At 37.5% G+C, this 15,007-nt stretch overlaps 1 protein-coding gene across 1 annotated transcript in view; it reads right to left on the bottom strand.

The window, feature by feature from the left end:
* The window catches only part of DCHS2 (dachsous cadherin-related 2), a gene marked incomplete at both ends in the record, with an annotated part of 285,527 nt that overhangs the window by 85,363 nt on the left and 185,157 nt on the right, over positions 1-15,007 (bottom strand). Inside the window, 3 exons of the mRNA XM_082837826.1 lie at positions 9,585-9,824; positions 12,033-12,876; positions 13,972-14,129. Of these exons, the coding sequence (XP_082693952.1) occupies positions 9,585-9,824; positions 12,033-12,876; positions 13,972-14,129 (1,242 nt within the window). The remainder of the gene's footprint in view (positions 1-9,584; positions 9,825-12,032; positions 12,877-13,971; positions 14,130-15,007) is intronic.

Genomic DNA, 15,007 nt, shown 5'->3' with positions numbered 1-15,007 from the left:
TACCTGCAGGAAGCTTTCATGGAGAACAGCATCTTTTAATTTTTGGACCCTTAATTTTTCAATAATCCACTCATTTATAATATGTTATTACACATTATACATATTATATATTACACATATTATATATTATACAGTTTAAACTCCTAACACTTGTCAAATCTAGAAAATGTCTTCACATGCTTAAACATAAACTCAAATCTTTTCAGTTTCCCTTCCTCCTATTGGTCTACTTATTCTCTAATGTGCTTTACGTTTGTATCCAATATTCCCCTTACGTTTTAGAAACTTTCAGATTTTATCATTTCTATTATTCTATATGGCTTTGATCCCTAAGGTAACAATCTACTCACCTTCAATCCTCCTAGTATATTATTAAGGATAAATGAGATCTTTATTTATAACTGTAGTTTGCACATATATGATTTCACACTCCAAACTTTGCACCCTTCACAACTTAAATAATGTGAGCTAAATTTAAAATATTATACTATGGCTCTTTTAGAATTCAATTAGTGCCTTGCTTCTTCCTCCTCACACACTTATAATCCTCTGGATTAAACACATCATCAAACTTGAGAACCAAGAAAATAAAAGTAAAATAGAGATTACTGAGTCTAATTCCATCACCTTACTAAGAAAATTGGAAATCTGGATCTGAAAATATTCAGTGATACACTTACAACACACCAAAGGATGTGTGTGTGTGTGTGTGTGTGTGTGTGTGTATGTGTGTGTGTACACATACATATATCTGTTCTTAGACCTCAAGATCTACAGCCTTATGACTTCTTGCTTCCTCCTACTCTAGGATACCCCTCTTCAGTTCATTTCTTTTCCTCTTCAGTCCAGCCCCATGAATTAACACTTTGGCAACCTTGCAAATTTCCTCAGGTACTGTGGCTTTTTACCAAAGAAGGCCAGCAAAACCTCAGTCCAGATTCATTCCAGCCATCTCTCTGTCCTCCTGGAATATCCAGCAGATAACTGGGGCTGGAGAAAACTTCACAAAAGCATAGATGGAGGCCACTGAAATGTTACTGTCATCTGGCAATCTTTCCAGATCTCCTTGGTCACCCCTCTCCTATTCATTTCTTCTACCTGACCACCCCCTGGTTCACTCTCACAAATCATTTCCCTTCCTATTTCCTAGAGAAAATGGAGGCATTGGGAAAAAGCTCCCTCAACTTTCTGCATCTGTATTCAACTCTACCTCCTGCTTTGTGTCTCAATGGCAAAAGTAATTCTTCAAATACCCTCTTGAAATTTTCCTGTCAGTTCTAATCTTTCCCATTTATAATTTTTCCTTAAATTATATTTTAGCTGTAAGAAACAAGACTTTTTTCCTCCTCTTTATAGCCAAGCATCTTTTTAAAATTCTCTGCAGCTAGCTTGAAACCATTGCCGTATCTAGTTATTCTTTCTACAGTCACCAGTAAGCTTCTGGTTGTAAGATCTACTGACCATGTTTAGTTGACTTGTTTTCTCTTGGCTTCAGGTATTGCTGACTGATGTTAAAAAACACAGAAAGGAAGGAACAAAGAGAGAGAGAGGAAGGCAGGGAGAGAAGGGGAGAGGGAAGGAGGGAGGAAGGAATTCATTCCACCTCTTTCCCACTTCACTGACTTCAGTTTCCACCTATATGCAGATGACACATATGTATTGAGCGCCAGTTATTTGGTTGATTGATTCATTCACTTATGTGTTTATTTATGCAGTGCACATTTACCAAGTGCCAGGCACTGGAAAGATACCATTGAATAATGAGTAATTATCTTGGTCCTCAGAGTTCCCCTCTAGTGAGGGAGATGGTGTGGGGGAATATGTGAAATCACTGAGGAAAGGGATCAGGGAAGACTTATTACAGGTAGATAGTTTGTTCATTTATTATCTTATTCAATAAACATATAGAGAGAGTGATTGCGGGTGCCAAGATACCATGCCAGGTGCTAAGGATATAACTGCTGGCAAGAAGACACATTCTTTGCTCTCACAGTGCTTATAGTGTAGCACTGGATCCAGAGAAGTAAGCAGACAATTACAATTCCACGTGGTAAGACATAACTGAGTGAGTATGTGTTGCTTTCTGTATAAGCTTAGACCCTAAAGATAAATAGGATTTAACAAGTAAGAAGGAAGAAAGTGTTTGAATGCACTCAAAATAGAAACCAAACTCCATACCGCAGTCTACAAAGTCTCATGTGATGTGGACTCAAGCTCTTCTCATATACTTGCTCCTGCACTATATTCCTGGCCCACGGGCTTCACTTCTGCTCTCTGAACATGCTAAGTGTCTTTCTGTTGGGGCCTTTGTAGTTGCTGTTCCCTCTGCCAGCTCCTCCCTCTGTTCTCTACATGGTGTACTAGTTATTAAACTGTTGTGACTCAGCTCTGAATCCGTTCTTCCCCATTCCGCCCTGCGATGCTGGGGCTAGGGAATCTGCACATCACAGCTGTGCAGAATCTCCTTTGCCAGCTGAGCCCCTCTTAGGATCTGCCACAAAGGGACCCTCGAGGGAGACTGAGGTCAGAGGAGAGCAGATGGGACTTCTTCTTCCTGTTTTCTTATTTTCTCTGTCAGCAACGCCATTTCTTCTAGTGCAGAAACTGCTCACAACTTTCTGTCTATTTTGGCACTCCCAGACCAGGCTCTGCAAGGCCCCTCCTCTCATTTTTTTCCTAGATTCCGATAATCTCGACCTATTCTCCTTGTTTCCAGGGATTAGGGATGGTAGCTGCTTCCTACCGTTATTTTTTTCTGGGTTACTTCAGGATTCCCTTTCTGTTTATTCAGCCTTCCAACACCTGTATTGTAATAGCTGGTTTTCCTGACTGCACATGATTGATACGGTACTTGGCACCAGGATTGGATCCCAGGTATTAGGGATTCTGAGATTGATTTGGTTATGCCTTTGGCCTTAAAGGCAGTGCTGGGTTCCCTGCCCACAGGAAATGGAACACTAGTAATTTCTCATTTGCAATGGTACCATGATCATTTAAATTATCACCTGTGTTTGATTGTGATGAACTGACTATTAAAGGATTTCTATTCCTTAGAGGACCAAGTGGGGCTGACTTTGGCCATGGGATAGTAAAAGAAGTATGATGTGAACTGGCTGTCTCTGAATGCAATGGGAACTTACAGAAAGAAAATTATAAGCTGAGTCTTTAAAGTCGCAGCTCAAGTCATAGTCAAAAAACCGAAAAACTTCTAAGGAAGCCCCCAAATTAATCTCTCTGAAGATCAGAACCAAATTGAGCAACAGATATATAACAGGTAACTTCTTGCAAGGGGATACCTATTCACGAGAAGACCTACAACCAGAGTCAGATCTCAACATACTGCAGGCAGTTACATGCAAATATGACTCAATTAGAGACAGCTTATAGTTTTAAAATAATAGCAAGATTTTTCTAACTTATATTGAATAAATCTGTGGAAAATGTGTGGAAATCAATTCTAAGGATGTGAAACCCAGGAAGATAAAATAGTACTTTGGTTTCAGCTGGATTTATTGATGTGGTGTTCCTACCAGAGATTCTGAATTTAATGTGCTAGCTCTTTTAGTTATTTCCCTTGACAGTTTCTTTTGATTGGCTGCATTCAATAGTGGTCTATCATCATTGAGATTGAGATGCCAGATCTTCCCTTGCATACTATACAGAAAGGAATCAAAAAGCTTAAGGAAATGGAGAAGAACATTAGGATGGATTTACCAATGGTAAATTTACCATTTATCATGACATGCCCACCACCCTCCTCTAACTACATTTACCAACAGTTCAGAGTATTCTCCCTTCATAAAGACCCTGGGAAAGCCATTGGTTAGAGGGACACCAGCATCCTTTAAATGCCCTCTGGTAGTTGCCCTCTGTGTAGGCTGTGGACGATGGTGCCACTGGTCTCGGGGACCACCTTTTGAGTACCAACACTCTCGAACTTTCTGGACAAGATGGCAGAGTAGAAGAACCTTGAGCTCACCTCCTCTCATGAGCACACCAAAATCACAACTAACTCTGAACAACCATCGATAAAAGACTGGAACCTATAAAAAAAGACATTCTGCATCCAAAGACATAAAGAAGAAACCACAGTGAGATGGTAGGAGGGGAGGATTCATGATATAATCAAATTCCATACCCCTCAGGTAGGCAACCAACAAACTGGAGAACAATTATATTGCAGAAGTTCTCCCACAGGAGTGAGAGTTCTGAGGCCCATATCAGGCTCCCCAGCCTGGAGGTCTGGAATATAGAGGATTGAACCCCCAGAGCATTTGGCTTTGAAGGCCAGCAGTTCTTGATTGCAGGAACTCCACAGGACTGGGGGAAACAGAGACTCTACTCTTGGAGGACTGCAAAAGCAGTGACTTCATAGGACCCTGGGTCAGACCTACTTGCTGATCTTGAAGGGTCTCCTGGATGGAGGGAGATGGAGGGAGGGTGGGCAGATGTGGTTCACTCTGAGGACAGGGACACTGGTGGTGCATGTACCAGGGAGTATTCATCAGCATGAGCTCTCCTGGAGGCCAGCATTTTGGCACCAAGACCTGACCTCACCCAGTAGCCTGCAGGATCCAGTGCTGGGATGCCTCAGGCCAAACAACCAACAGGGTGGGAACACAGCTCTGCCCATCAGCAAACACACTGCCTAAAGACTTCCTGAGCCCACAGCTGCCTCTAGACATACTCCTTGACACTCCTGACCACCAGAGGGACAAGACCCAACTCCACCCACCAGTAGACAAGTGTTACCAAGTCTAAGTTCATACCGCTAGCCGCACAACAGGCCAGTAATTGAGAGACAAATTGTTGGGATAAGGAGTAATGACTTTATTTGGAAAGCCAGAAAACTGAGAAGATGGAGGGCTTGTGCCCCAAAGAACCATCTTGCCTGAGGTAGAATTCAGGCTTCTTTTACACTAAAAGGGGAGGGAGTAAAGTCAAACACTTCCTGGTTCCCATTAGCCTCCAGAGGGGATGTGTTAATTTCTTCCTCCCTGCAGTCATTCACTGGTGGACCTACCTGGTCAGGATGTTTCCTGTGAGCTAAACAAAGGTATTTTAGCTTAATGCTCATTACCTGGAAGGCAGGGTTCTGAGAGTTGGGTCATTATGTATAATTTAAGCTTTTAGGCAACATTCCTTTAGTGATTAACTTGCAATAGAATACAAAAGGTTCTTCCCTATTACATAGGCACTGGCCCCTCCCACTAGGAAGCCTGCACAAGCCTCTAGACCAGCCTCATCCACCAGGGGGGAGGGCAGTTTTCTTGCCAGAAGAAGGCAGGCCTGCAGAACCGAGTCCACAAACACAGGTCAGAACCTACCCTGGGACCAGCTGGTCTCTGGCCCTTGGGTCATGAAAGGAGACTGTACTGCTGAGACATATAGGACATCCCCTACAGAGGGCCATTTCTCCAAGGTTGAGAAACAAAACATATATTAAAATACAAAAAAATTTAGACAAAATGAGACAACAAAGGAATATGTTCCAGATGAAGGACCAAGATAAAACCCCAGAAGAATAACTAAGCAACATGTAGATAGGCAATCTACCTGAGAAAGAGTTCAGAGTAATGACTGTAAAGATGATCTAAGAACTTGGGAATTGAATGGATGCACAGAGCAAGAAGTTATAAGAAGTTTTAAACAAAGAGTTAGAAATATAAAGAACAACCAAACAGTTGAAGAACACAGTAACTGAAATGAGAACCAACACTCTATACCAATTTGTAAGGACTATCACAAGTGATCTGCTTTCATCCAGCAGGAACAATGGTACATCTTTATGTAAACTCTTCCACTACCAGCCATCATCTACTCAGCAGAGATAAAGATCATCTCAGCATCCAGTAGATCATCACACTGATCTACTACCGTGATGACATCATAATTGGATCTGATGATCAGAAAATTGTAAGAAACTTAGATGTCTTAATTAGATATATCTGTCAGACCAGTGGTTGGCAAACCCACTGGACAAATACAGCCTACCCCTGTGATTTTGTGAAGTTCTGCTGAAACCCAGCCATGCTCAATTCTTTATGCATTATCTATTGCTGTTGTCTTGCTCCAACATCAGAATTAAGTAGTAGAGACTGTAGAGCCTACAAAACCTAAAACATTCACTGTCTTGCCCTTTACAGAGAAAAGTTTGCATAACCCTGTCCTACCGTAAAGGCAGGCGAGTGATAGGAGTTGAGAATAGAGAGGAAAGCTACAGTCACTTATTAAAGTGCCTAATTGTTAAGCCAAAAGAGAAGAGAACTTCATCCTCAAAACCATGAGGAATTAATTAAGAATTCTGACCAAGGGAGTGTTGTTTTCAGATTTACTTTTTATGAAAATATTTTTTCATGTAACTCCTCAACTGTACAATGCCTACACAACTCAAACATTCCTAAAGGAAAAACAGGATTGTACCTTGCTGATTGAATGGAGAAATAAACAAATAAATGAGTTCTGAAGAGTGAAGGCAGCTTGTAGCAGCCTATTTCACAGATGTTCTGGTTTCTCAAATCATATAGTCAAAAAAATTTACTAAACTCCTATGTCATAGCTTGCATTATCTTAGGGACCTGGGATAAAAGCAAGTAAAATATGTTCTGAATCCATGAGTTCACAGCTTAAAAGGCAGGCAGAAAATTAGACAATCATATAATCAAAACACCATGTATTAAATGAAATAGGATTATATTTCAAAGTTTTAATAGTGATTGTCTCTGGGTGAGTAGTCCTTTTTTTCTGTTTAATTTTTTCATTAATTCTAAGACACATTTTTTCCCCAAATTTTAATATATCTGAAGTTAGATGCTTCTTACAATTAATAGTGTCTTAGATTCAATGAAATAGATGAAATACTGTCATGGTAGTGTTTCTCCTTTGCTCCGAGAGCAGGCTGTTGGGTGGGGTTATGCATCCAGCATGAGACAGTTTCTGGGAAACCAGATGTAGAGTTTGTTCAAGATAAATCCAGATACAGAATACATTTTTTATGGGATAGAGAATAAGATTTCACTATAGAATTCAACATTTTTGTACGGTGATGTGCTGTTGAATTATTTTGTATTCACCATGAATGAGCCAATGCATCACCAGAACTGAGTCATCTTCCCTGCTGGGGCACCCTTTCCTCCCAGGACTGGGGGAGAGGTACCCCTAGGGATAGATCTTTTCCCACTAACAATGGAGCTCTTGTTGTTGGCACCAAATGCTGCAGCAGTTTTAATATCTTAGTTAAAAAGTGGTAGTTGTTTTTTCCCTTTTAATACAAGAAAAAACTCCCGTTAGAACCAGTGTGAGTCATACATCATAAACATTCAGTGCTCAAATTCCTATGGGTTTTGAATGCCAAACAATGCTGTTAGGCTTACATTTTTTAAAACTACATTGTAGAATGCTAGAAAACGTATGTTAACCTTTCTAGTATTAAGTAATGCTATAATATTTTTAAAAATACAGACTATAAAGTAAACCATTCATAAATTCCAATATGATGCCAGTTATGTTAAAATCTTGACTACATCATTTAATTCTTGTGCATAATCCTTTTTCATTGTCTTAACCCAATAAGCAAAAAAAAAAAAAAAAAGATTTAGGAAAAATATGTTCAGAAACACATGCATACACCCAAATTCACATGCATTTACATAACCACTGGCTTAACAGATCTGGCTTCATTAAAAACACTGAGATTTCCAGTAAACCAAAATTTTCTACAAAACTTGTGAAGGTGCGTGAGACTCAGGAAATGCTAATGTGTATCTCAAACACCCATAAAGCCAAAGCCAGAAAACCAGCAATTTTGCATCTAAATTCCCTGGCAAACCATAATCTCTAGAATAATGAACTTTCAATTCAATTATAAGTAACAGGTTGCAGACCATTCATTCCAAAAGAAAATTACACTAACGCTTGGCAATTTGACAGTAAAAATTGGAAAGCGTATTTATGGTAATCATCTTTAGTTGACATATGAAAAATTTTGAGAGAAATTCTTTTTGCCTTCAAATATTAAAGCAAATAAATCCTTTAAGTAGAGTCCATTTTAAAAAATAAAGTTAATAAAATAAAGTCAAAGGGAGGAAGCATTTTACAGACTTTAAATGCTTGCTAAATCACACGTCAGTGATGGGTTCAGCATATGTCTGTGTACTTTGGGAAGTGGTTTCTGTGTTGCCCGGAGCTCTGCATTACTCAATTTACACCAGAGAATCCTCTCAGAGAACTTTACTAAACTGGGTATATTGGAAACACAAAGCTTATGTATGTTCTCCATTGTTTCTATCAACTAAAAACCACACTGCCAGAAATGTGCTAAATTCTTTAAGCGGAGTTGGGACAAGCAATTGTTAGCACACTCCAGCCCTCTTGGTGAGCACAGTAAGCAAAACTCTTTGATCACACTGCCCCGCTCTGGTCAAAAGAGAAAATTGGGCTGGCCCTTGAAAGTCTTCATCGCATCACATAAAATGCATTTCATTAAAAGATGATGTTTCCCCAAAGTGCAAAGCATCTAAACGGTATATAATTTAAAAGTTCAAGAAAATGTATCTTTTACCTCTTTGATAAACAATTTAGGAAGAAAATGCTAGTTTTCATACTATTATTTCCATAGAAACATCTGTTACAATTCTTGCAAGAAAAGAACAAAATATTATATTGATTATGTATTGCCACTTGCTATATACAAATGTGAATTTAAAAAGACTGGCTTATTAAACTATTTGTATTAATTCTGATGGGAAAATTCAGCATATGCTGTTAATGGCAACTACTTCACTATAATTTTTATAATTATTTTGTTTAAAATTAAAAAAGGATATTATTAAAGTAACTGAAGCTTACATGGCCAAAAAAGTCATAGTGATATTGAAAAGCAATTCTAAGACATTTATAAATTCCTAGCCATAGTAACTGTTTACTTCAAAGTCATTTGTCTGAACACAATGGTTGATATTAATAACACAACAGTAATACAGTAATGATGGAAGTTAACATTTATTGACTGTTTATTGTGCCAGATACTGGTCTCAGCTCTTTGTAGGTAATAACTCATTCATATTCATAACACAATTATGAATTAGGCTGTATCATAATCCCCATTTTACAGATAAGCAAACAGAGGATCAGAGAGAGCTAGTATATAGCTTATTAAAGGTTACACAGCTTAAGTGGTGGTTCTAGGATTCAAAGCCAGGCAGTCTGACACCAGCATCCTATCTCTTCCATTATGCTACATATAGAGAAAATAAAGAACGATTTACCTTCTGGTACTCCATGTATCTAGCTATTACAGTCTGAAAAAAGTGTGATCCTTTGTCTATACTTCTGTTTATTATCAAAATCAAATCAGTAAATTGTATATTAATTAGATACGTATCACTCTACTATAAGTAATAATAAAAATCAATACAAGCAAATGCTATAAAAAGTACACACTATGCATTCAATTTTTTTTTCTGTGTATGTTAATTAAAGAAATTCTAGAAGTTTGAAATAACTAGCAACTGTTTTCAGGTTTTTGGTAAATGTCAATTTTTGCTTTTAACGTCGATTACTTAGTTCCCATATTTTTGAGTTACCTGAATCTCTGTCCACAGCTTCAACTCTTGTGACAAACTCCCCTGGATTTTGATTTTCTTTAACTGAAGCTTCATATAGGTGCTGTTTAAATACTGGGGCCTCATCGTTTACATCAAGAACAGTAATTGTCAAAGTCTGGGATGAAGAAAGTGTTGGTGTGCCACCATCCAGTGCCAGAAGGGTCAGAATGTACTGACTTTTTAACTCATAATCCAAAGGCGAAGTAGTAGTTAGTAAACCTGTTTTGAAAGAAGAGAAAAGCAATAGGTAATATTCTTTGGAGAAGTCATGCTTACTATACTTTTGTCTAACTCATCTAAGTTGCTAAAAATTCAGAAGCTTTCTCTGTTAAAGAATAAATATTATTAAACCAACTTTAAATTTATATATTATCTGGAATAAAAGAGAACATTTTTAATTCGAAAAGTCATTCTAATTTAAATTATAAGGATGAATGAGAATTCAGAAATAATCCATAACATACCATTATCTACTAAGATGATTACATCAAGAATATTTATCTACCCAACATCTACCTTCATTTTTTTTTAATATTTATTTATTTGGTTGTGCCAGGTCTTAGTTGCTGCACATGGGCTCCTTAGCTGCGGCATGCAAACTCAGTTTCAGCATGCATGTGGAATCTAGCTCCCTGACCAGGGATCAAACCCGGTTTCATTGGGAGCGCGGAGTCTTAACCACTGTACCACCAGGGAAGTCCCTCTACCTTCATTTTTAAAAATATCTAGGTTCTAACAGTATCCCTCTTCGTGTCAAAGGACACTTCATGTGTAAAAGTGACCAAGTTACAAAAAGTATGGCTACATCCTTTAAGAGATTTAGTTTTTGTGAAAGAGTTATAGTCTCTTTATACTAATCTCATTTAACTGTCTTTTTTTATTAACAAAAAATAGTAAAGACTATAACTCGGACAATAAACTTCACAAATACAATGTCTCCATCCAACTGCCATTTAAGCACGTAACTCATATAAGCAACTTGCACACAAATATTTGTTACATAACTCCAATTGTCACATTTTTTCTTTTAGGATTGCTGTTTGCTCCTCTAACACGTGCTTCTCCTATAAGAACTTTTCTTCAAATAATTAAAGAGGCTTACTGATTCAGATTTTATATATAAAATGGTTTCTCCATAATTGCTTATCATTTTACACTTCATAGCCAAAAGCCATTGAAAATATCACTTTGTCTTCTTGATAAAAAATATGAGCTTTGTGAGAGGAAAATACCCTATTTCATATGAGTGCCTTCAGCAATTAGCATTTTATGTCTTTGAAAAAAATATCTCAACTGAAACAGCCACTGCAATAGTTTAAGATTCAGGATATCTATATTACTGAGACACAATTCCAATTTTATCCACCCTCCTTAACAATCTGAAATAGACCTTCCTTAGCCATTTTGGAAAGCATTTTAAATATCGTTTAAATAGATCCTTGGAGACCCCAGCTCTAACAGAAATCAGCAACTGGGTCTGGACTATCTCTCTGTCAGTTGGGCTTTTAGGTGGTGTTCATGCAGGTCTCAGAACGGAACCATATGCACAGGATTTAATAAATATTTTGATGAAATTTTCCAACAGTATATAGCCAGACTATAATCATGACTTCCAAATTCTACACATTCAGTCCCATTCCAAATAATGCTCTTACTAACAGTTGGGCCAAATGGGATACATCTGAGATTTTTTTCTAAGGCTCATGCAGAAATGATTTTATTTTTTAGAGAATGAGATGGTAGTCTCTCACTTCAATATCTTCTGAAAATCAGGTTGAGGGAATTTCATTTCCAATATAACAAGAATGACACTTTGAATGTATAATTGTCCATCAAATTACATCAAAAATTTTAGAAGATGTTATCTGACAATATGGTAACAGCAAGACAAGGGAAGTGACAGTGAGTGCCATTTCCAAAGAGTACTTGACAGTGAACAAATGCTTCTGCCAAAAATAAAATGTTTCAGTTGTGACAAGTAAGGGTCTTAATGTCTATATCAATACAACCATTTAAAAATACATGATTTCCAACTATTTACAAGTGTATGTTTATATGATCTTAGAGATAAGTTTCCATACTAAAGTCTTTGAACAATGTTGACTCATGTTCTACCTTGATTCACTCTTGGTACCATCTCCTACCCTATGAAAACACACAATGGGGGTAAAGAAGTTGGCTACTGTATATTCATCCCAGGAAATGTGAGCTAGCTACAAAGCAGGTCAATGTTAACAAACAGGCCAATTACTCTTTGTTCTCTGTGACCTCTGTGCCTATCATCTATATAAGTTAAACAGTAAATCAAGTCAAATTTCCTTAAAGCATATGCATCTTGAGAACTATGATTTTATAACAGAGGAAAATGAAAAAGATAAATGTAAGCAAGTGATCACAGGCTTTAACTGACAGTGACAAGGACAGTACCTGATGACTCATCTAGCATAAAGGCCATATTTTCATTTCCTGAGAGGATGCTGAATGTTACTCTTCCATTCCTTCCTGCGTCTGGATCTTGAGCAGTTATGTGGTGCACCAAGGAGCCCACCGCGGCATCCTCTTTGACAAGGGCGATGGGGAAAGATGTAAAAGTGGGGCTGTGGTCATTTATATCCAAAATCACTACCTTCGCCATCAGCGATCTCAGTCGCCGGTCTGTCACATTCACAGCCTGATCGGATGCAGTTACTGTCAGGAAAACAGTCGGAACTCTCTCTCTGTCAAGGGGGGAAGCGGTGACCAAAGTGCCAAATGAGGGGTGGATGAGAAATGGATTCACTCCAGGGTGGTGGGCTTCAATGAAGTATTGTACTCTACTGTTCAAAAAACTGCCGTCGCCATCTTTGGCATTGAAAACGTGCACCAGAGTCCCGACAGGGGCATTCTCTTCCACGCTGATCACAATGAACTCCTCCCGGAAAGATGGGGAATGGTCATTCTGATCTTCCACAGCAACACTAAGAAAGACTGTGCTATTCACGGGAGGGTTTCTGCTGTGGTCTTTAGTTACCACCCTGAAAAGATAATGGGACGTCATTTCATAATCCAGTTCCTTAAAGAGGAACAAGTCTCCTGTCGAGCTGTCGACTTCAAAGTGACCATCCTTGTCATCTGCAGCGATACTAAAATGTAACTTTCCACTATGATGTTGTTGAAGGTGATCAGGTGACTTTATCAAGCTCATTATTTTTGCAGGCTTCGAGTTTTCTGGTATAACTAAGTGTTTAATATTCTGAGAAATGAGAGCTCTCCCTTTGGATAGTGGTATCACCTGAAATAAGAATAAAAAGGAGTTTGTTAATTTGGGGTTTTTAAAAAGACTTCACAGGTGCTGCTATTCTTTTGGAAGCAAATTCCTTCCAGTTGTGCAATATGCATATGTTAATTGGTGAGAAAATGTCTCTTCTTACCTTATACAATTCCAGTATGCCTCTGAAGACTGAAAACTGCATAATAGCTAGGAGATAAGAAAGTATAGGACTTTCCACTCCTGTTTGCTGCAATGGATGCAATGATAGTTTGGTGAGGCTATGCTGTTGTTTACGTGAACTGTAGTCTTATGGTTCTTCAAAGACAGTGTACGAGAGCTAGTTCTCCAAGCTACTCTAAGTCCTAGAAACTCATATTTCCTTAATGACAACATCTGCATACATTTAAGTATCATATGCCTTTGTTTATCTGAAACCAGAGTCTTGAGATATTATGACAGAAGTTTCTCCTAACCCACATATCCTTAATCAATAAAGAATATAATTTGGAAACAGAACTCTTGGGGACATATATTCTTGATTAGTATACATACCTATATTAATATTACTGATTATCACGTGCTTGAACAAAAAAATCTTCCTGTAAACAGTCATTTTGCTTCTGATGGGTTGATGTAATGTTTTCCTACTATGGAGACTTCCTACAGCTTGTTTGCTCATTATGACTAAAGGAAAGTCTTAAAATACAAATCTCAAGTGCCTTTCCTAATTTTAAATATAATTACAAAAACTATGCAATTTATATTGGCCATTTATTTACACACGTTTCTCCTGCAAATTTACCAGGTCCTTGAAATTAGGAAAAAGTAAAAGAAAAGATACTTTTTGTTCTTTATAAACAAAGCAGGATAAACATCCACATAGTGATGGAGGTAAGTATCTTGTCAGTAACTGTACAAAGTTAAAATAAAAAAATATTTAAACCTAATCATTTCTCAAGTGATAATAACATCACTTAATATAATGCACACATACATCTGCAATGCTCTCTAAAAAGAGTATTCGTATATTTAATGTATCTTCACTCTACATTTGTATATAAAATAAAAAAAGCCCTCAGAGCATCTTTCCACACTTTGCGTGATGTGAGCTATTACCTGAATATTAATAACTGCCTGTCCTTGAAGAGGAGGCACCCCCTGGTCTCTGGCAATTACAGTCATCCTGTAAGAAGGTCCATAATCATGGGAAAGTACTCTGGCTGTTCTTATTTCACCACTGTTGGCATCAATCTTGAAGTGATCAGTACTACCCTCTACACACAAACACACACAAAATTAAGAAGTTAATGTTAGTTGACAATGCAGAATACAGAGAATTAATTAATCCAAATATACATGTGATCATTTGGAAATTTTATTTACCTTAAGCTCTGTGTGAATATGAGCATAAGGATAATACTAAAAATACAGACAAGAAACATAACAGATTAAAAAAATTATTATAGAAATTTTCACATATAAAAAAGTAGACAGTGATATCATGAACTTTCATGTACCTATCATCTAGCTTCAATATTTATCAAGTCATGTGCCGTATCATCCAGCAATCCCCTTCCTGTGTATATATGCTGACAAAACTTTAAATCAAAAAGATACATGCACCCCTGTGTTCATAGCAGCACTATTTACAATAGCCAAGACATGGAAACAACCTAAATGTCCATTAACATATAAATGGATAAAGAAGATGTGATACATATATACAATGGAATACTACTCAGCCATAAAAAAGAATGAAATCATGCTATTTGCAGCAACATGGATGGACCTAGAGATTATCATACTAAGTGAAGTAAGTCAGACAGAGAAAGACAAATGCCATATGATATCACTTATATGTAGGAATCCAAAATATGACACAAATGAACTTATCTGAGACAGAAACAGACTCACAGACATAGCAAACAGACTTGTGGTTGCCAAGGGGGAGGAGAGGTGGGGGAAGGTTGTATTGGCTGTTTGGGATTAGCAGATGCAAACTATTATATATAGAATGGATAAACAACAAGGTCCTACTGTGTAACACAGGGAACTATATTCAATATCCTATTTAAAAAAACATTTGGAAAATAATAATAATATTTATCAACTCATGGCTAATCTTTTTTTTTTTTTTTTTTTTTGAGGTACG

This window comes from Leucopleurus acutus (genome assembly GCF_964270905.1).
Source record: "Leucopleurus acutus genome assembly, chromosome: 4".
NCBI lineage: Eukaryota > Metazoa > Chordata > Mammalia > Artiodactyla > Delphinidae > Leucopleurus > Leucopleurus acutus.
This window is presented reverse-complemented; position numbering and strand designations above follow the sequence as displayed.